The 20757-nt window shown below is 38.8% G+C and overlaps 1 protein-coding gene across 7 annotated transcripts in view; it reads right to left on the reverse strand.

Annotated features, from left to right (window-relative positions):
* Positions 1-20757, reverse strand: part of CNTN3 (contactin 3) — a 244007-nt gene that overhangs the window by 60910 nt on the left and 162340 nt on the right. For all 7 annotated transcript variants that reach the window (XM_048856856.2, XM_048856857.2, XM_048856858.2 and 4 more), the window contains 5 exons: positions 15617-15820; positions 15170-15272; positions 14058-14242; positions 1952-2088; positions 753-882 (listed from right to left, as the gene is read on the reverse strand). In XM_048856856.2, coding sequence (XP_048712813.1) covers positions 753-882; positions 1952-2088; positions 14058-14242; positions 15170-15272; positions 15617-15820 — 759 coding nt within the window. The remainder of the gene's footprint in view (positions 1-752; positions 883-1951; positions 2089-14057; positions 14243-15169; positions 15273-15616; positions 15821-20757) is intronic.

The raw sequence follows: 20757 nt of genomic DNA on the forward strand, positions 1-20757 counted from the left end.
TCCAATTTTTAGGAAGCTGAGGCTGGGTTCAGTGATTGACTATGAACCTTATCATTGGAAGGGAACTAGTTTGTTTTCAGAAAACATACATTTTTACATAGGTCTCATTCCAATTAATTTTCCAAATCACTCTCCCTCGCCTTAAAAGTAAAAAGCATGAAAGCATTTGAATTCCCTATGACACTTTGCAGTGTTCAGTGTTTCATTCTAGTAAGTGACTGTCATTTGTTTTTAAAATGAGCACAGACCACCTGAACCATAAAATGACAGACCCTTATCCTGACGATCAAGGAAAGTAGCACATACAACCAGCTTATTGCTTTGAAATGACATTTATCTCCTGGAAATAGTGGAGTCCGGATGCAGAAGGTCAGTGTTACTGACTAATGTGCTGAGCCAACGTGGCTTCCAGATCGTGTGATTAGTTTTAATCTTTGGGCTTGCATCCAAGCCTTTGTCTCTGCTCTCCCCCTAATTAATAATTTGTCTCCGTCTCCTCGGTTTAAAGCAGTGAATGACTGGGCTGTAAATATGGTGGCTATTTCCAGCAAATCCTTTAGAACCAGGTGAGTAAACTCCTCAGCACTGTGGATAAGAAGTTATCTGCTGTAATAAAAATGTTTATTTTGTTGAATGCATCTGAGGGGTTAAAAATTTGAGATCATGTGCATGTTACTCGCTGCAGCAGTAATGGCAAAAAGTTATTTTTCTGTGCCCTCCACCTGCCCCGTAGAAAGAAAAATTAATCTTACCAACAACCCTAAGCTCTGCACTGGAATATATCACTCCATGTTTGTTTTCAGCTATGCACTGGTATATGCCAGAATCTGTCAGATTTAGGTTTGTTATTATAAGTGTACCACCTTCAGTTTGGATCCTCCCCTGGATATGAAGAAAAAAACCTTTAATGTACATTACGTTTTACAGGAAATAAATAAAAGGGGTGGAATTCATTGATGTGCAGAGAGTTTGCGTAAGTCCCATTACGAGGTCCAAAGAGGGATTTATGTAGGGCATATGATCTCTGCATATGGAGGGGTGAACTCCATACTTTGGAAATGATGTAATGATGGTTTTAATGAGACAAATAGAGCTTTATGGTGCCATCTAAGGAGAAAAAGGCCTGAATCAGACACCAAATCTTCCCCACATTAAGGAAATCCAGTTATGGATCTTAACTTTGTCACTTGTGATTATGACTAGCAAAGTGCCCTACTGCCAATGGCAAGTACTCAAAAATTATGAGTTAGGCCTCCCAAATCATGGGGTTTTTGCAGTATAACACATTCCCCTCCTAGTGGTGCAAATACTGTATTACTATTTTCCAGCAGTTAAGGTATAAGTATACCATAAGTCATTTTTAACGCTTCTCTGGACTGTTGGGTTGCCAGGCATCCTGTTTTTGACCAGAAAGTCCAGTCAAAAAGGGAACCTGGCAGTGTCCATAGCAACTGGCCTCCGACACTGGGGGACAGGAAGAGCCACAGCTGCTGCTGGAGCCTGGAGGAGCACTCAGCAATGGCTCCGGTGGAGAGAGGTACTGTGGCTTCTCTGTCCCGCCCCACTCACCCCTCCACCTCCAGAGCATGGCTCTCCCTCCCGCATCCTGCCCCAGTCACCCCTCCATCCCTAGAGCCCTGCTCAGCTGGCAGAGGGAGGGTGGTGGAGAGAGAAGCAAGCAGTGGGTGGGGGGGAAAGAGGAGCGGGGGGCAGGGCCTCGAGTAAAAGAGGTGGAATAAGGAGTGGGGCCTTGGGGAAAGGCAGAGCCAGGGGTGGGGGAGGTTCCGGTGCTCAGTGTCTAGTTTTCATAAATTAGAAAGTTGGCCACCCTACTGGCCTGGTTAATTCCATAGACCTCAATGAACTCTTAGCAGTTAATATGTAGGGATCTTAATTTCATATGACTTTACTTAAAAAAAGTCAAACAAACAAAGAAAAAAACCTACTTTACCTCTAATGCTAGAGTGTTTCCATTCTTTGTCCATCTGTAGGATGGTTTGGGCTTCCCATTTGCCCTACATTCCCAGTATAAACTGTCCTCCACTGCAGCTTCAATATCTTTTATAATCTGGACCCAGTGAGGTTTTGCTACATAAGAAATACAAAACAAGAAAGCCCAAACAAACTGCAAATTACTGTTCAATTATCTAACAAAAGGGTTAATTTAGAAACACTGGATTAGGCTCCTAGGTGGATCAGCTGGTGCCCAAAGATTCTCTATGGTTCTGACCTGGGTTGCTTACTGAAAGAAATATGACTCAATGTCTTTTTTAAATTAATTTGATTAAAGCTGATAAACAAACAAAAAATAAAATTAAGAAAATGCATCACTAAGGCTAAATATATCACTAAGTACTAAAATATTACTACAGTAATTAAGTGTTAAACAATACAGTAAGAAATTGAGGTCAAAATAAGTGTAAATAGACAAATTAGCAGCAATATTGGAATTCAATAATCAGTTTAGTTAAATCATGAAATTAATACACATTTAAACCAGGAAATCTAAAGAGGTGGCTGTCCATTTATTTCTAAACTCCAAGTGAAGGCTTTTTCCTATGGCAGTGTACTCAAAACACAACTGGGTGAATATTTTAATACAGAAACCAAATGATTGTTTTCATGTAAATCACAACATCAAAAGCCAATTTAAACTTTCTTCTCAGATTTCACTATTATGTATGAGGAACAATCCATTTCCTCCTAATACAAATGCAGACTTTAATCAAACTTTCTAATAAGCAAAAGTTTCACAGCTCTCATTTAACATTATATTGCTGACAATTTAATTTCTCTGGATGCTTTTATAGAACTAGGAACACATACAGTCAATGATTTTCAGGCAAAATTTTAGGGCTACTTAAATGTAGAAGATTATTCTTTCCCCATGTGGTCTTTATGGATGGTTACACATACATTCATGCACATAACCACATACTCACACCCTAAAATAATAAAAAGCTGGGACGTCTCTCAATTAATAAAAACAAACGACAAAAACAGAAAATGGATTAAACAAGATATGTAAGATACAAAGGGCTCTGAACTCCCCAGTTCTCATAGTCGTGGGAGCTGTAACTGCAGTCAAGCACCAGACAATGACATTGCTGTCACAATGTTATATGCTTGCAAGCTTCTTTAGATACAGGGAGACAAGTCATGGCTACATAACCTGTTGACATCATGACTTTTTTTCTCATAGTTGATCAGTCTCAGAGTACGGAAACGTTTAGCTTCCTGAACTGGCTTGCTGACCCAAAATGCAAGGCCTTCCACCTTTACCTTCATCTTTATGGTTGATAATGCTAGCTTGCTTCACCTTACAGCACCTCATTTGGGGCTCTCAGGCAGGCATTGTGACCTGGATACAGACAGCATGGTCCAACTATACTGTAGTGAACAAGCTTTGGACTGAATATCAGTTTGGAAAGTCTTGCTTAGACCAAGTAGTCTCCTTAAAATATCCATTGTTGCAACCATATGCAATGCAAACCCCCAAAATAACAAGAACTGGAAAAACACAAGGCATAAGAATGGCCATACTGGGTCAGAACAGAGGTCCATCTACCCCAGTATCCTGTCTTCCGACAGTGGCCAATGCCAGGTGTCCCAGAGTGAAGGAACAGAACAAGTAATCAAGTGATCCATCCCCTGTCGCCCATTCCCAGCTTCTGGTAAACAGAGGCTAGGGACACCATCCTTGTCAATCCTGGCTAATAGCCATTGATGGACCTATCCTCCATGAACTTATCTAGTTCTTTTTTTAAACCTGTTATAGTCTTGGCCTTCACAACATCCTCTGGCAAGGAGTTCCACAGGTTGACTGTGTGTTGTGAGAAGAAGTACTTCCTTCTGGTTGTTTTAAATCTGCTGCCTATTAAAGGCAAGTTGTGAGGAAATTGCCCTACCCTAATGCCCTGGGGTAAACCGCCGTGGGTGACAAATGGCACGCCATCCAGAAGGTGGCCTTAAGAAGGACCGTAAAAATAACCAATTATCTCACAAAAGAAAGGAACCATTCACACTGTATCCTCTTCAGCATTTCTTGAAATAAATTTAGATATCATATGACAGCTGTCACCCCTTTCCTTTGTAAACAAGGGAAATGGGGAACTGCCAGTTACAAGCTATAACTGGGTAAAAGGTAATAATAACCTGGCCCTTTAGCAGCTCTCCACTGAAAAGCAGAAAGTTACTTGTCAGGTTATTATTATGAATTCCATTTGAAACAGAAATAAGTAAAGTTTGTATTAAGTCTGTATTCTCATATATGCTATTTCTCTCACAACAGACAAACCCTGGACTTTGCATTTGCAAAAACCAGATGTAGGGTTGTGTAATACTTAGCTAAAATAAGACTGCCAGGGCTCAAACCAATAACTTTCTTGATTTTATGGATTTTCTGCAATTGTTATTTTCTTCTGAAAAAAGAAGGTTGTCTGGAATTCTCCTTCTTATAATGTTCTGCCAGAACCTAAGTTTACAGAATTGGTACCTTATGTACTTGTCCAGTCTAGCTTTGATTGACTGCTAACAGGAAGGGGATAAGTAATTTACCATTGGAAGATGGCTATCAGTGATAAATGAAAAGTACTTTCATTTTTAACTTCCTAATGTACTCAATCTTACTGGGTGAAAGCTGCATTTTAAAAAGTGAAGTACCTCACACCTTCTTCTGAGCATTTTACATAGAAAATATAAACAGAGTCACTATTAACTTGTTGACCCAGACCCCTAGAGAACCCAGCATTACTGCATTCTGCAGTATAAAATAATGATGGGTGAATATGAAAAGGTTCAGATAAACATCCGCACCAGAAATGTTATGAAAAGAGCATTGCTCAAGATAGATACATCTTTCCACATTCAAACAATGCCAGGTTGTGGGGAAACGAAGAATAACAGTTCCTGGAAATGTTTTGACTGTTGGAAAAAGATTCGGGGTAAAGTTTTTGAAAATGCTGAATGACCTAGAAGCCTAAGACCCTTTTTCAAGAATGATTTGGGACCCCAAATGAGCACCTCACCAACATTAATCTTCACAACTCCTTGGCAAGGTAGGGAAATATCCACATTTTATAGATGGGGTTCTGAGTACAGCTGGCTGGAAAATGGAAATCTATTCCTATGAAATATTTCAAGCTTTTGAAAAAAATCTTAAACGGAGATGAAACATCAACAATTGCAAAATTTTTCATAGGATGGGTTTTCTAAAATAATTCTCTTTTGGGAGAAACAAAATGGGATGTATTGGTCTCCCGGCTGCCTTCTGCCTCTCTGTCCCCAGAGCTGGAGGAAGACCGAGAGGTCAGAGTTAGGATGCTCAGCCTCAGCAGCTTTCTGGGAAAGATTTTGTCAGTTTCATTTGTAGAAAAATAAAAGTGACACAAGCCTCCCAGGTGGGAAGCCATCATTTGGATTTTCCCAATAGAAACATCAAAATTTTTAGTAAAAAATGAAATGTTCTCACAAAAAAAAATCAGTTTTGCAAAAAGGGCACTTTGGGTTGGAAAAATTTCCACTCGCTCTACTACTGAGGCAGAAAGGGCCTAATGAATTCCTGTTGAGATTGTGACTATAATGGAGCTACACCAGGGATGAATTCAGCTCTGAGAAATTCATAACTTGCCTTTGGTCACATAGGCAGCCTACAGGGCAGCTGAGAACTGAAACCAGATCTTCTGATTCTCAGGCCAGTGTCTTAGCCACAGGATCGGTAGTCTGCCATTTGGATGAAGATTTGGGTTGGTATTCTTTTTATACAAAGCAGTTCACCCGTTTCTGTAACATAATATATCTCCAGGTCTATATTCCTTAAAAGATGTTGTTTTGACAGTGTATTACATTGGACTCATTACAATAATTAATTAAAATAATACAGTATAATGTTATGCTAACAAGTGCTAATATCATACCTGTTACAGGTCACTGATGTATAAGTACATGGGATGAAACTCTCATGTAAAGAGTTAAAATTAACCACGCAGTACACATCTGGCAGTTAAGGGGATTATGTAGTTTAAACCACTCTCTTCTGTCTCATCCTCTGTGAAATCTTTCTGAGGTTCATTTGTTTTGCAGACTAGCTGTGCAAACAAGAGTTAATGACCAGACCATCTTTTAGGACTATGTGATGCTAGGTGAGCAACCCTGAAGAAAGGAGTTTCCCAGGTGAAAATCCCAAGGGCTGAGACAGGAACAGTGAATGGGGCTTTTAAGCAATGAGATTCCAGGGGAGTCCAAGGGAGAACTGCTACTGGGAACAGAGAAACTGAAGATCTTGTTTATGCCCTATCTCAGCAGATACCGTTCTACTGAAAAACCTCTTGTAGCCTAAGGAATGCACTTTCAACTGTCCTCTTTATTGAGGCATTCCTCAAATATAACACAGGTTCATCTCTGCTTCACACAAACTTATTATCTTACTATCATCACATTTATATACATCACAAAAGCTAAATTATTAAACTGAAGTTACAAAAAGAGCCATTTATGCTAAAGCTTCTTGCACTATGAAAGCCTGAGCATAGATGTCTGCATGGTTCTTGCACTTTGCATACCTAAATATTTATGTAAAACAGGCAACAGTACTTGCATTATCGATGAATCCATACATGTGCAATATTTCACATCTGCTATATACCCTCATTTGAAAGCATTCCTACAAAGTAGGTTTAAAGTAGCCAAGTTCTTTGATGCTTATAGCTATAAAATTAATCATTTTCTGAATTCCCGAGAAAGGGAAAGTTCTGTCTTGTCTGTAAATTTTCATTCTAGGACACTCCACATCAGTTTTCACCGCAGCTTGTTGTCTGTCTCCACAGCTATTGGGAGCAAACCAGACCTTTACTCTGAGCCTGGGCTCAGGATGACCCCGCAAGGAAGAACTCTTTAGAACAATAGATTCCAAAGCTGAACAATACTAACTATAAGTTCAAAGGCACTATTCAACTCACACCATTTGCAGCAGAGCCTTAACATGAAATTTAAGGAACACCCTCTTTTCTTTCAAACTATTTAACAAATGAGCAATAGCAAGGGGAAAAAAAGGACATAATGCAATCCTCTGAGGGAGGGTCAGACTGACATAGAGGGTCCTAGAATAAAAACTTGCAGGTAAGACAGAATTTTCCCTTTCTGAGTCCCCTCCATGCCAGACACTCTACACAGTAGGATACAGAAAACAGTACATCATTTCTAGACAGGGCGAAGGATTCAGTTTAACCATGTAAGAATGTAAGGGTTACTAGGGTACCCTTTTCCATAATACCCTTCCACAAAATGGTGCATTAGCAGGTGTGAGGGTGTGAACTCCATAAGGTTTGAGAAAGTGTGGATGTAAGACCATGGTAATAGTAGTCTTACGTACTTCCTCATAGCATGAATATGATCTCTCCATCCCCACCCCCCAGAAAAAAACACTTTTTTTTTAATAGTGTCTGGTAATGAGAGGAGTTAAACCAAAAGATTTGAGTATCTCAGCTACATACATCTTTACTCTCCTCTAGGCTCTGTTTGCATTAACTTATGCATTTTACTTGTTTAGGATATTCAGATTCATCCAGAAGGACAACAAACACCACTTCCTATTATAGGAGATAGATTGTGGTGACCTTGAGGATGGAGGCCTGGTTAGTTCACAAAACTACCATGTTTGATAGACCATGGTTTCACTGAGGTTTCACTGAGAACAAACGAAGCTCTGAAACCCCCTGGGACAAGGAAGCGGTGAGTAGACAACACCTTTTCAGTGAGACAAGTAAGAGACCATCACTGTGAAGCTGAAAGTGGGTTTTATTAGGATTTGTAGTATACAGATCAAGATCATGATAGCAATCTGCGTTTTGTCAGAGTTGTGGTCCTCAGGAATTTGTTACGTGACAGTGATGAAAGACTCTTTTGGGTATCTTACGGTGCAATGTACCTGCAGTCTGACTTGTCTTTCCAAGAAACATTGGCTTTGAGCCCCATCATCAGTTGGCTTATCCCGATGTGTGCCCCTTGTTACATCAAGTGATAAATTGATATCATTTGTGAATTTCCCCTGAAATACTAACAGGCTGTGTATCACGTTCTCAAATGCATGACGGTAGTTCAAACCTTCCTCTTAGCTTCCCAGATGATGGGTAAGGCAGTGCTAGATTTTGGTCTGGGACAGGGATAAGTCCCTGTTGCACTGTTATGTGCGAGTGTGTATTGGGAGTTTGAGAAGCAGTTCCAGATATATTTAAATCAGGACTGAGAATCAAGACCTTCTGAGGGTTAACAAGAAGGTGAATAAAATCACTTTGGCCTGTTCCTTCACAATATTCTTTACTCTCAGTGGCTGAGAGGGGAAAAAGGCAGAAAGGAGGCCTTTTAGCCCACTTCTGAGATAACAGAACCACTCTTTTCCTCATGCAATACCTCTTTTGGTTTTCTACCTGGATTTGAATGCAAATAGATTCATAAATAAACTTCCCTTCTGGCCCATGATGTGCCAAAAGGCTGAACGGGACTCTGTCAGTTCGAAGTGCATTTTGCTGAGCCAGCTGACTGTGAGTTTCCTTTTTAGTGCAGAACCCTGAGGAATCAGGTAATACCTTCTTCCATTTCTCTTCTAAAATAAAGTTTTTCTTAGCTGATAACTCAGATGGGGAATTTTGTGAGGGCTTTAATTGGCCCATCCATTTCTTTGCTCACACTTGCTCCCAAAGGCTTTCAGTGTTGGCTGCTGGGCCATGTGTGACATGATGAGAAGTTTGTCATCTGAATGGAGGTATGAAAGGGCATTTGAGAATACCTGTATACCAGTTACAACACTACAAGGGAAGTATTCTATATTGAAAATGCTTCTTGTTGTAGCAAAAGCTAAAGTATCTCTGGCTGACTCTCCCTGATCATATCTTCAATAGATCTCCAAGAAGTTTATTTCCACTTTCTGAAATTTTGGGAAGATAATGTAATGATGGATTTCCACCTGGAATATTGATCTTGTTAGGAGATCTGAGATCTAAAATGGACTACATCACTTTGTTTTCTCTTTGGTACCACAAAATCTTGTGACCTTACCAAAATATCTGTCTCTCTACAGAACTGGTTCTATCTTCCATTATGCAGGAGAAACTATTGGTCCCTACAGGTTTTTCTTTTTGGTACCACAAAATCTTGTGACCTTACCAAAATATCTGTCTCTCTACAGAACTGGTTCTATCTTCCATTATGCAGGAGAAACTATTGGTCCTATGAAGGACTTGTTGATAGTGCTGTTTTATTTTAATTAAAAATTCTGGGGATGGATAAACTTGCCCCCCAGGACAATCAATGAGTTCTATTTTATATCCTCCCCTGATTATGTCAAACATCCATTTTCTGCAGTAGTTCACACCCAGATGAGGGCACACCATGAAACTCCACACATAAACAGGGAAATCTGCCCAGACTTGGAAAAATCAAGAGGAGCTTTTGGAGTCGGATGGTTTTCCAGACAATCTCAGCCTTGGTCTTCCAACTCTCAAGACAGCAATGGCCTCCTCCTAATGTGTAATGCCCCTGCTGGAACCTCGAGAAGCAGTAGCTTCATAGGGAACATTTCCCAAGATAAGGTAATTTGAAGATTCTCCTCTTGGACAAAGGGAGGAACTTATTCCTCTTGTCTAAAACCTCATGAAAACTCTGTGACAAAGGGAGCCATGGAGCCAAAGCAGAGAATGGTAGGGAGTTCCTCCTGAGGGGGATCTTAAGACCAGGCTCTGAGCAAAGATCTGGTCTGTTCCCAGTTGCATAGAGATGGGGAACTCCCTACAGGGAAGACATGGAGGGAACTGGGGTGAAAAACTCAACTGTACTGGCCTGTGTTTTCTGCTGACCCAGTAGTCAGGCAATACGTTAGTAGAAAAATTAGTTACAACAGTTGAACCAAAATTACCACCTTATGACATTTGGCAAAATGGAAAATTTCTTCTCTGCTTTTCTAGATAACAGTGCAATATTTTTCCCAATCTCAGGCTCTGACTCTCAAGCTACTTTACCACCATGTCTATGGAAGTGATGAGCTTATTTGTATATACAAAACTAAATGACTAAGCATTAATTTGCCTCTTTTTTTTTGGCAAAATAAGTGAGATTTTGGGGTTACCACCTGGAGGTGCCCCATCCTCTGTAAACAAAAGCACACCGCAAAAAAACCCCATAAACTGCCTTCAATACCTCCAGCAATCAGACTTATCTTTTGTAATTTTTAATAACTGGGGAAAATGTTAGTACATAAAAAGATTAACAATCTGTGTCAGTAGCAAAGCAATTAAATCATTAGATACCATTGATGATTAAGTTTCAAGTTGATCAAGCTCAGCAACTCACCAATGTTAATTTGTTTATTTCTAGTTTTGTAATTAATGTTGTGAAGAAATCTCTGTGAACAAGACAGAGTGAGGTTATCTGACAAAAGCGCTACTATTTTAGCGTGTCTCTAATTCGATTGCTCTGGTAAAGCTCTATTTTCAAAGATACTGCAATCTCAATGTAGCTTTACCATTACGTTACTGCAGACCCAGATCACCAGCAGCTTATACACCAACAATTTATAAGGGGGTTGACTGTCTCTTGGTCTATACACCTGCATAAGGGTGTAAATCCTCCTTTCACCTTACGCTTGCCAGACCTTGGGTCCAGGTGAGCAGAAATAGGGAGGTTGCTGTTCACCCATTGCTCTCCTAAGTGAGTGGCCAGGGAATGGACAGAGCCTTGGTTTTGCTGCGAATGTGCTGGCCAGCACAATAGTAATGTATTGCTATTATAGACCAGCAGAAAAATGCCGAACCTAAGGAGCAAGAAAGGAAAAGGGAGGGAACTGTGCCCCTCCATTAAGCTCTTTGCCTCAATAATAGTTGCATCAGTTGAGTTCCACTGGCTCATTTTGTGTTTAAAAATGCATTTCCTTTGATCATTTTAAAATGTGTTGGCTACTAATTTTATTTTGTAACTTTTTTTGCATGACGAGATAGGGTAAAGAGGAATTCACAGACATCTATACTTATTTTAGGTACTTTTATCTTGTCACCTCTTATTTATCTCTAATCTATATAAAAAGTAATCTTTTTCACCTCTCCTCATCTGGAAGCGTCTCCATGCCTCCAAACATCTTAATTGATGTTTTATGGGATGGGGGTGATCGTAACAGAGCACAATACTGAAGGTGCGGGGAATCTATCTATGTCATGGTGATATAATAAATTAGAGCAGTATCTGACCTAAGTTTTCAATTTTTAAAAGACAAGGACTGTAGTGTGGAGAAATCAGGTATTAAACATGTTAGAACTATGGAAAGAAAAATAAGTTGTTAACTTGATGCTGGATCATCCCCTAATAAACTCCTTCAGGAAAGAAATAATTAAGAGAATTAATATGATCTTAGTGACATTACAAAAGAGTCAAGAATATTTGTTTTAGATATCTATTTTAATTAGCAACTTCAGAAAAGTGTTGAAAGTAGTGATTAAGAACCCAGTGCTGAATTAGAATAACACCACCTGCTCCATTATTTATACAGTTCCACTGGTGTGCATGGCATTTTTAATAAGCACAAGGAAATACGCTCACCCCTCCAATATAGTATTTACAGATAAAACAGGCCCAGACTCAGAAAAACACTTAGAATATACTTAACTTTAAGCCACAGTCCAACCTTATTCAGCAAAGTACTTAAGCATGTGATTAACTTCAAGCATGTCCCTAAATCTTATTGGTCAATAAGAATTAAGCACATGCTTAAAGTCAAACACAAGACTAAGTGCTTTGTGGAATGAGGGCCATAATTAGTAAAAACATCAAACTTTTTGATGAGAAAAGAGGGCAGGTTAATGTGGTGACTGTGTGAGAGGAGGATATACCCCGCCCCGTGAATCATATTAGATTCTTCATTCGTTATGTGCATATTTCACCACATACGAGTAACAGAAGCATCTCAGAGTCATAAAACCTTTAAACACCAGCCAACCCGCACCACCATGCATTATAATGTATCTTACCAGAGTTGGTGCTTTCTAGCAGATGACTGATCTTTTCTGAATCCTTAATATATTGCATTAGTTTTAACTAAATTTCTCACCCTGTGCTTCTCAGACTAACTTCCTCAGGAACTCCAAATAACTGACACAGGAGTTTACTGGATGATTAAACTGCATATACTTTAAGCTTACATTTCTTTACCAGAAAGATTTCTGACTTGTGATATCACAGTCTGTGACAAGTAAATATCAGAGTCACATGAAGGTAGCATCTTCAGTTACGGAACAGTATTAATCTACAAACAATCCCCCAGCTGTCAAAAGAAAAAAGTTATATAAATACACTTTCCTTAATATAGACTGGTTGGTTTGCTACTTATGTCAACAGAGCAACAGAGTTATTGTCTTAACCATCAATAATAGGGATGAACCTATCCCCAACACTGTAGCTGAATACTAACTCTGAGAGAGTTCAAATTCCCACGTGGATACAGAGTTTGCAGTGAGCATTTTCATCCTTTTATGGTTCTAAGATCAGGAAGGTCAGGACTCTGTTCTCAGTAGTCCCAACCCAGTCCTGCTATCCTTTGTGCAGAAACTTTCTTTGATTCAGGCCCGGTGTCCTCTAGGAGCCCCAATGCAACATAGGAAACAGTGTCCTGTAGGTTAAATTATGCCAAGTAACCAATAAATCAGTTGTCTTGAACCAGTGTGTTACACCAGGTTTGTGGTGGTGTGGCTCATAAATCAATGTGTTTATTACACTGTTGTAAAACTGCTGTAAACAAGTGACAAACTCAATGGATGTACTGTCACTTAATTAAGACTTTGCAAGTTGCTAATGAAAGTCACTCTATGAAAAGCAGTGCATAGAGCCAAGTCTCAGATGTGGTGCTGGCAGATGATTAATCCTAGCCTTTTTGTACTGTATTTTATATATATAATGTTTATTGTAGGATTCATAACTGCAACCTGCACATGGAAAATCAGTCTATCCTTTTTCATTTAATTGAAGACGGGGGAAAATTTGCCTTTCCACTTATTTGTAAAATCACCTTTATATAAATTGAATCAAAATTCAGGAAATCTATGCTGTAGCGCTTTGTGTACTGTATCAAAGAATAAACATCTGAAAAGAATATTTCTGTGATCTTCTTTGAGTCTACATTCTGTCCTTGTATATACAACTTTTGTATCTTTGTTAAAATAATCTTACATGAAGTAAACATTTCATAGCATAAAGTGAAACAATTCGTTTAATTGCTACTCCTAAGGAAAATTACATTTGCTGAGATTTGACTTTTACAAAAGTTGTCAATTGCCAGTTTGCTTGTAAATCACTTTACCATTAAGAAAACACCAATATGCATTGTTGATTTTCAATTGGCTGTATAGTTTTAAATGCACAAGAGACTGTAGCTGTTCTCCAGCTATTAAATTCCACGTTTCTTAATTTTCTAAGTTAGATTACATTCCCTAATTTATTTATTCATTTTAAAGCCTCATTGGCCCTTTTGAACAAAAGGGATTTGAGAGTTTTCTAGAATCATTTTTTCCAAACCAAGATGGAATTTAATTTTCCTGTAAATATGATTTGATAATCCCAAAAGGATCCTCAAAAATCTGCTTATTTATTTAAATGGAAGTATGGCTTCCACATGTAGTCTGCAAAACTATTATGGCCACTGGAAAGCTTTGACGTATGCATCGATGACAGTATAAAAAAAAATTAGAGTTTTAGGTAACTAACTATTCTGTTGCAACAGGCAATTTATTCAATGTAGTTCCTCCCATACCACTTCCAGGAGTGCTCTGAACATGAACTGTTCTTAGCAGGAGAAAACCCTCATTTCCTATTTTTGAAGCTTTAAAGACTGTTTCTCTTGGAATAAAGCCTGTTTAAGCAAAAAACTTCAGAACGGGATGTGGGGATTCTCTCCTTCTCAGGTAGCAATTAGATGGCACCTGATTTTTAACTGCAGGAATTCTATGGTACTGTATTAAATCACATATCAATAGTCTGTCCTACGTAAATTGCACTCTTATTTTGTGACGAGGAAAGCTTCCTACCATAATAGGTGAGACGTCCTCTTGCAATGTTTTTCCCTCTTGAGTTTTCAGTAATGCACTCATAGAGGCCTGCATCCTCCTGCTGGAAATTTGGAATTTCAATCATGCCACTGAATTTCCTCAACTTTACTTTACTTGGAAATGGCAGGCCATCAGTTCTTCTCCAGTTTATCTGAGGCACCGGGCTAAAAAGAAATTTATGGGATTAGTTACTTTTAAAAAGTTTGCTTAAACACACTCATTTGACAACATTATATACATAATATGAAATTAAAATAACCTCAAAACTGACTAAAGAAAAAAAGATTTGTAGTCAATTTTTATCTAATATACAACATATATTAGAGATGGTGGAATACTGAAGAAACTGATCTGCAAATCTATGCATTGTGTTTGGTTCACTATTATTTGTGTTGGCAAATTGTCCATTATTCACAATAATTTGGATGACTGTTCAGTGTTTGTAAAACTTTCTACAAATCCCAGTACTTTCATTCCAGAAATACTTTAGAATAGGATTTTCAAAAAATCGTAGCGTTGGTTTCCCACTGAAGTCAAAGGCAGTTTTATGATTGACTTCCATGGGAAGAGAGATAGGTTAAGGCTCAGCACTTTTGAAATTTGCATTCTTCTATTGCTGTTCATTAATTCTCTGATTTTAAAAGTTTCAGTCACCTATTCAATAAGCACAAGCAGTATTATGTGATTTAGGTTGCCAATCTCACACTCTAATTAATGAATACTTGGCAAAGCTCTCATCAAATTACCCACAGAATAATTGGCAAATACATTTGCATAAATTAAGACTGGTTCTCAAACCATTTGTGAAGAGCAGAAGGGATTAAGTTTGGATAAGAGGAAAGAACCATGATGATGTGGTAAGAAACTGTTTTTATGGATATTTACGAAGTCAAAGAAAAGAAGTATTATGACAGCATCAGTTAACAGTATAATGAGAATTCTATGTATGTGTGTTGGCATGCCACGGATGGTTTGAATAAATTTAATATAACATCATATTGATTTTATTCAAGGTAACTTGAAGTCATATTTAAATTGCTATGTTGCCTAAATACATGTTTTTAAGTATAATAAAGTATATAAGAACTTACTTTCCTAGGGCAAAACATTCCAGTTTCACTGTTGAACCTTTAGCTGCAGGAAGTGTCTCAGGAAACTGAACTTCTATTTTGGGTTCATATTCACCCATAACACCTGTTAATTATGAGAAGGACAAAAGATCAGTAGTTTTTATTTGTATAGCTCTGCCTTTTTCTTTAGCATTACAGCAAGTTAGGTTCAAACTATCCATCTCTTCTGATCAAATGCACACTGTTTTAAAAAAAATGCGTGGGCCTCAGGATTTTCTTCCTATGAGACAAATAATTTTAAGTGTACAGTAGAGTAGTTCACAGTCAGCACGAATCTTTTGATTAGAAACTACTATTCTTGATATGCATGGAAGATTACTCTACATATGACAAAAATGCATGGTCCAGATACTATGTGTATGTAGATAGCAGTTTTAATCAATATACAGTTTCAGATTGAAGTCATACCATCTGTGCGCAGCACTAGAGGGGTTGGTGAACTGAGAACTCTGGTATTTGTTACAGTGCTGGTCCCAACACAGGTGTAATTTCCTACATCTGATGGCTCCACTTTAGCTATGTAGAGATGCCCAGTCTCTTGAGACACAAATCGACGACTGTCCTCTTGTACAAACGATGGATATTTATTGAAGATCCAAGCAAATGACAGTTCTAATTTGTGTTGAAAAAAAAAAAAGAAATATGAATATAATACACACAGTCTGCCTGAAAGCACAAGAAGTGGGCTTCATACTGGCAGGTACAATATTCTCGCAAATACTGGTATCTGGGTGTAGTTAGTTATGCCTCAATCAGGAGGGATTGGCCATTTTACCTGGGAAAACTTATATAGAAATACACCAGTATTTCCCTACCCCATCACCTTCCACAGCTCCCAAACAGTCACAGGCAGGAAACCTTATATCCACTGCTTCACATATGTGGTGTGGTATCCTACTTTACACTGTAGTGAAAATGATATGGAGTCAGTACTTTAACTAGTGGCCCACACAATATTTCTTCCTTAGCTTTTGATGAATTCTGAATACCAGGGGTACACACGCTTGCAGAGAGAGTAAGAGAATAGAAAACCTATTAATATATATGTGTTTGCATGTGTGTGCGTGGGGGATGAAATCAGAATTGCTCACCGGTGTGTCAGAAGCCCTAGCTATAATTACCTATAATTACAAGCTAACAGATTCTGAAGTGATCGGGATTTGTGCTTTTGTAGCAGGAGGGTGCAAGTTCTATCTTCACTGTCACTGAAAAGTTTCCCGGGTGTGCAGAATAGTAACACCTGTGAAATCCTAGATGACCACAGATTTATAAAGAACAGTATTTTAGAACTGCTCCTCTGAACTTCAGGGTTGGATAAGACTTACAAGTAAATTTCCATTGTTTTTGTGGTTTTACATATTTTAAATGTAGTTTGTTTGTCATTTATTAATAGATGTTTATTCTTAAGCCCTGGTCTACACTGGGGTGGTGGGAGGGATCGATCTAAGTTACACAACTTCAGCTACGTGAATAACATAGCTGAAGTCGACGTACTTAGATCAACTTACCGTGGTGTCTTCACCGCGGTGAGTCGACTTTGCTGCTGCTCCCCCGTTGACTCCGCCTGCGCCTCTCACGGCAGTGGAGGACAGGAGTCGATGAGAGAGCGCTCAGGGGTCGACTTATCGTGTCTAGATTAGATGAGATAAATCGATCCCCGCTGGATCGATCGCTGCCCGCCGATCCGGTGGGTAGTGTAGACATAGACACTTCCAGAGCACTATAATTCTAGTGCAGCACCATCCCCAAATTATTTAATGTTTCCATCAATTATTTTTTAAAAAAATCAACTTTTCAAATGGTCTCTTTCTAGATAGGCAGCTTTATTGTACTTAATCATGCAATATGGTCTCCTAACTTTTACCCTATGGAATTTTGTGTACTATATGAATGAGGAGCAGACAGCAAAGACAGGAATATGCCTGGTTGTGTTAATGTGCAATCTGTAATCTCTCACTGAACTGCCAGATTTTGGAAAGAAACAAATATCTACACATAAATAAAGGAGGAGGAAAAAGATGAAAGGAAAACAAATGATTTAAGTGCAATGTCCTGCCCTATAACTCTTTGTTTTCTAATGACCTGGGGTGAATGGAAGGAGGTGCAAATAGCAAGAATGACACAAGCCTTAGCTGAAAAGTTAAATACTAATAATTCAGAATATGGGTCAGATCCTTAAGTCATGTAAACTGGCATAGTTCCACGGAAGTCAAAGGAGCTATGTCCATTTACCTCAGCTGAAGGAAAATACACATCTGTCCAATAGCCAAACAAAAAGTTTGCTGGGCTGGCAGTTATAAAATAGATGGATATGCTTTATAGCAAAGTGAGCAAATTTGACCTGGAATCTCATAATGCCAGTTTCACAGTCACTTTAAAGCACAATTGCAATTTAAACATTAAACAAAAGCTCAGGACTAAATTTGACAAACATTACAATTACAATGTAATTGGTTTACTGATCACCACTTTTAGAGAACATTCTGCTCTGTGTATTAAATTTTACTTTGCAAAACACATTTCCTCGGCAAGCTAATGTACTTGCCTTTTAGTCATATGCCTCAGAATCAGAATTGAAATTAATTATTTTTAATTGTTTTGCAGGCAGCAAACAATTTTTCACCTGAGTGTCACCTGGCTGAAAGCTTTTTTAAAAAGTTACAGCTTCTGTGAGTGCTAATTAGAGCTAATTATAATGTGATTGACCTACCCTGGTATTAAAATACCTTATAGCACTTGCCCTGCCTTTGCAAATAGAGATTGTACCTCTCTGCACGCAGCTAATTAGAAATCCACAGCTGTGCACGTAGTGATCATTTCAATGCAGCTATCAAAAGAGAGAATGTGAATTTAACATAATTTGTAGAACTAAATTCCAACGAGTTCCAAGAGAACAGGGAATCAGAAGAACAATGTCACAACACTGGAGATGATATGTATGGCAAAAGTTGGAATAAAGCAAATTATAAAATATTTATGTACTAAGTAACACAAAGCAGACATCAAAATGGGACGGATTTCCTAATTATGTTTAATTTTCTTTTATTAAAATTTAAACTCCCTCCATTAGCAAAGTCATAGACAATGTTAACAGCAAGACTTTTTGCTTTCTATTGAGCCTGAATGTTGTTTTCAAGTGTTAGGCTTTTGTTATATTAGGAGGCATTCATTACTGAAAGAATATAGCCATGAAACCTAATGAACATTTAGTATGTCTCTTTATATGACGATAATCCCTCACCTAAACAGAAACGTTTTAATCGTGAATTTAAACCAGACTATTTATACCAGTATAATCCCTGCCCCCCACCTCGTGTGGACACTTATTCTAGCGTAAGTGTCCCCACACAGAACAGTTATACTGTAGCCCATGGGGCATTTAGAACTTTAGCCTGGATCCTGTCAGACACAGGTTTCAGCAGTTAGCATAAGGCTTGAGGCCCATGAACTTTGTAGATGGATGTTCAGATGTACATGCTGTATTATCTCTAAATATCTTGCTGGGTTAGAGTGTTTGTAACTTTGCTAAATGTATTAACAAACTACTGTAAATACAGAAGCGTTCTTAAAGTGTGAGTGTTGCAATTGTGCATGTCAGGGTTCCCAACTGAACATTTTTTTTAGTTTTAATAGTTTTAATAACACTGGGCCTGATCTTGGGACAAGAATCTGTCAAACCTCAGTGTGATTACTGTGAATTCTTAAGTAATCAATATAAGTAATACATAATCTATAGATCGGGCTACAAAACTGATATAATCATATGTATATAATACATCAGTATAAATAATACAACTTTTCTTTGTAGAGAAGGATTGAAAGCCTGATTCAAAAGAGCACGGTGAAGCAACAGTCCCACTGATTTAAAAAGGAATTTTGATTAAGTGAGGAGGGCAGCTAACTGAGATTGATGCAAGAATATACTGGGCAAAATTCTATGATCTGTGTCATGCAGGAGATCAGACTAGCTAGTGACAATGGTCCCTACCAACCTTAAAATATATATATGGGCTCAAACTTACCTAAAAGAGCCTAGTTCTGCTCCCAGATTTAGGCAATGGGAACTTTAACATTGACTTCAAAGAGACCAGAGTTAGGTCAACACTGAGCGCCTCTGAAAACGTCCCCCTCTGTATATTTAGCAATTGTTACATGATACAATATCATGTATCAAAATTTATGAGAAGTGGGGAAGAAGGGTAACCTGTGTCCATTAGGCATATAAAATGAGTGCACCTTACACGATAGGTCAGGAGACCAGAGTGGGGCGGAGGAGGTATAGCAGGGAACGCAACTACAAAGAGAGTGCAAAATATTAGAAATCAGCCCATGCATCCCCCACCTTATCTTGTGGAAAAAGGGGACGAGATTAAACCCACTGTTGTGGAGTGCCTCACTCTGTGCCTGCTCAACTACCACTTACAACACACACTTTGCTTCTCTACAAAAGAAAAAGGACACTAAATTATCTAAACCACTACATGCCACAAGGGGCCACAGCAATGGTTCCCTTAACCCACCCAGCAATATTGTTAATCTATCCAACTATACTCTTAACCCAGCAGAAGCATCTGTCCTATCTTGGGGCCTCTTCTTCTGCCCCTCCACCCCCACGAACATGATACAGTTCTGTGGTGACCTAGAATCCTATTTTTCGACATCTCCGACTCAAGGAATATTTCCAACACACCTCTGAACAACATACTAATCCACAGAGACCTTCCTACAAACACTACAAAAAGAAGGATTCCACCCCCACACACAAATTCACTCTCCTGCTGGTGCTAGCCCATCCAAAGTGACAAAGAGAGTGAGTTTGTGTGTGTATGGGGGTGGGGGGGATGTGAGAAAACCTGGATTTATGCAGGAAATAGCCCGACTTGATTATGTAAAGAGTTGTCACTTTGGATGGGCTAGCACCAGCAGGAGAGTGAATTTGTGTGTGGGGGTGGAGGGTGAGAAAACCTGGATTTGTGCTGGAAATGGCCCACCTGATGATCACTTTAGATAAGCTATTACCAGCAGGACAGTGGGGTGGGAGGAGGTATTGTTTCATATTCTCTGTGTATATATAAAGTCTGCTGCAGTTTCCACGGTATACATCTGATGAAGTGAGCTGTAGCTCACGAAAGCTCATGCTCAAATAAATTGGTTAGTCTCTAAGGTGCCACAAGTACTCCTGAACTTTCATGATATTTATTCCCTTTCGGATACTGTGGCTCTTTAAACCTGTTCTGACACTTACATATTTTCACACTGCCAATCTTCCTGTTGGGTTCGAGCTCGGCATAATGTGAACTTTGGAAGTGAAATGCAACGCTCCTAAGGTGAAGCTGCCTCAGCTACACCTAAGGTACCCCCAAAAGGACTAAAGAGGGGTCCCAAAAGTATGCTGAACCGAGGCCATCCGCACCTTTCCAGAAGCCAAAGGGTTGCACCAGTTTGTATACTGATATGCTTAAAAAAATTAAAATTAAATAAACCAAACGAGTTCTGATTTTACAACAGGAGAGCAAAATAAAACAAATAAAATCAAACGGTTTGTCCTT

The sequence above is a fragment of the Caretta caretta genome, chromosome 7 (assembly GCF_965140235.1).
Source record: "Caretta caretta isolate rCarCar2 chromosome 7, rCarCar1.hap1, whole genome shotgun sequence".
Taxonomy (NCBI): domain Eukaryota; kingdom Metazoa; phylum Chordata; order Testudines; family Cheloniidae; genus Caretta; species Caretta caretta.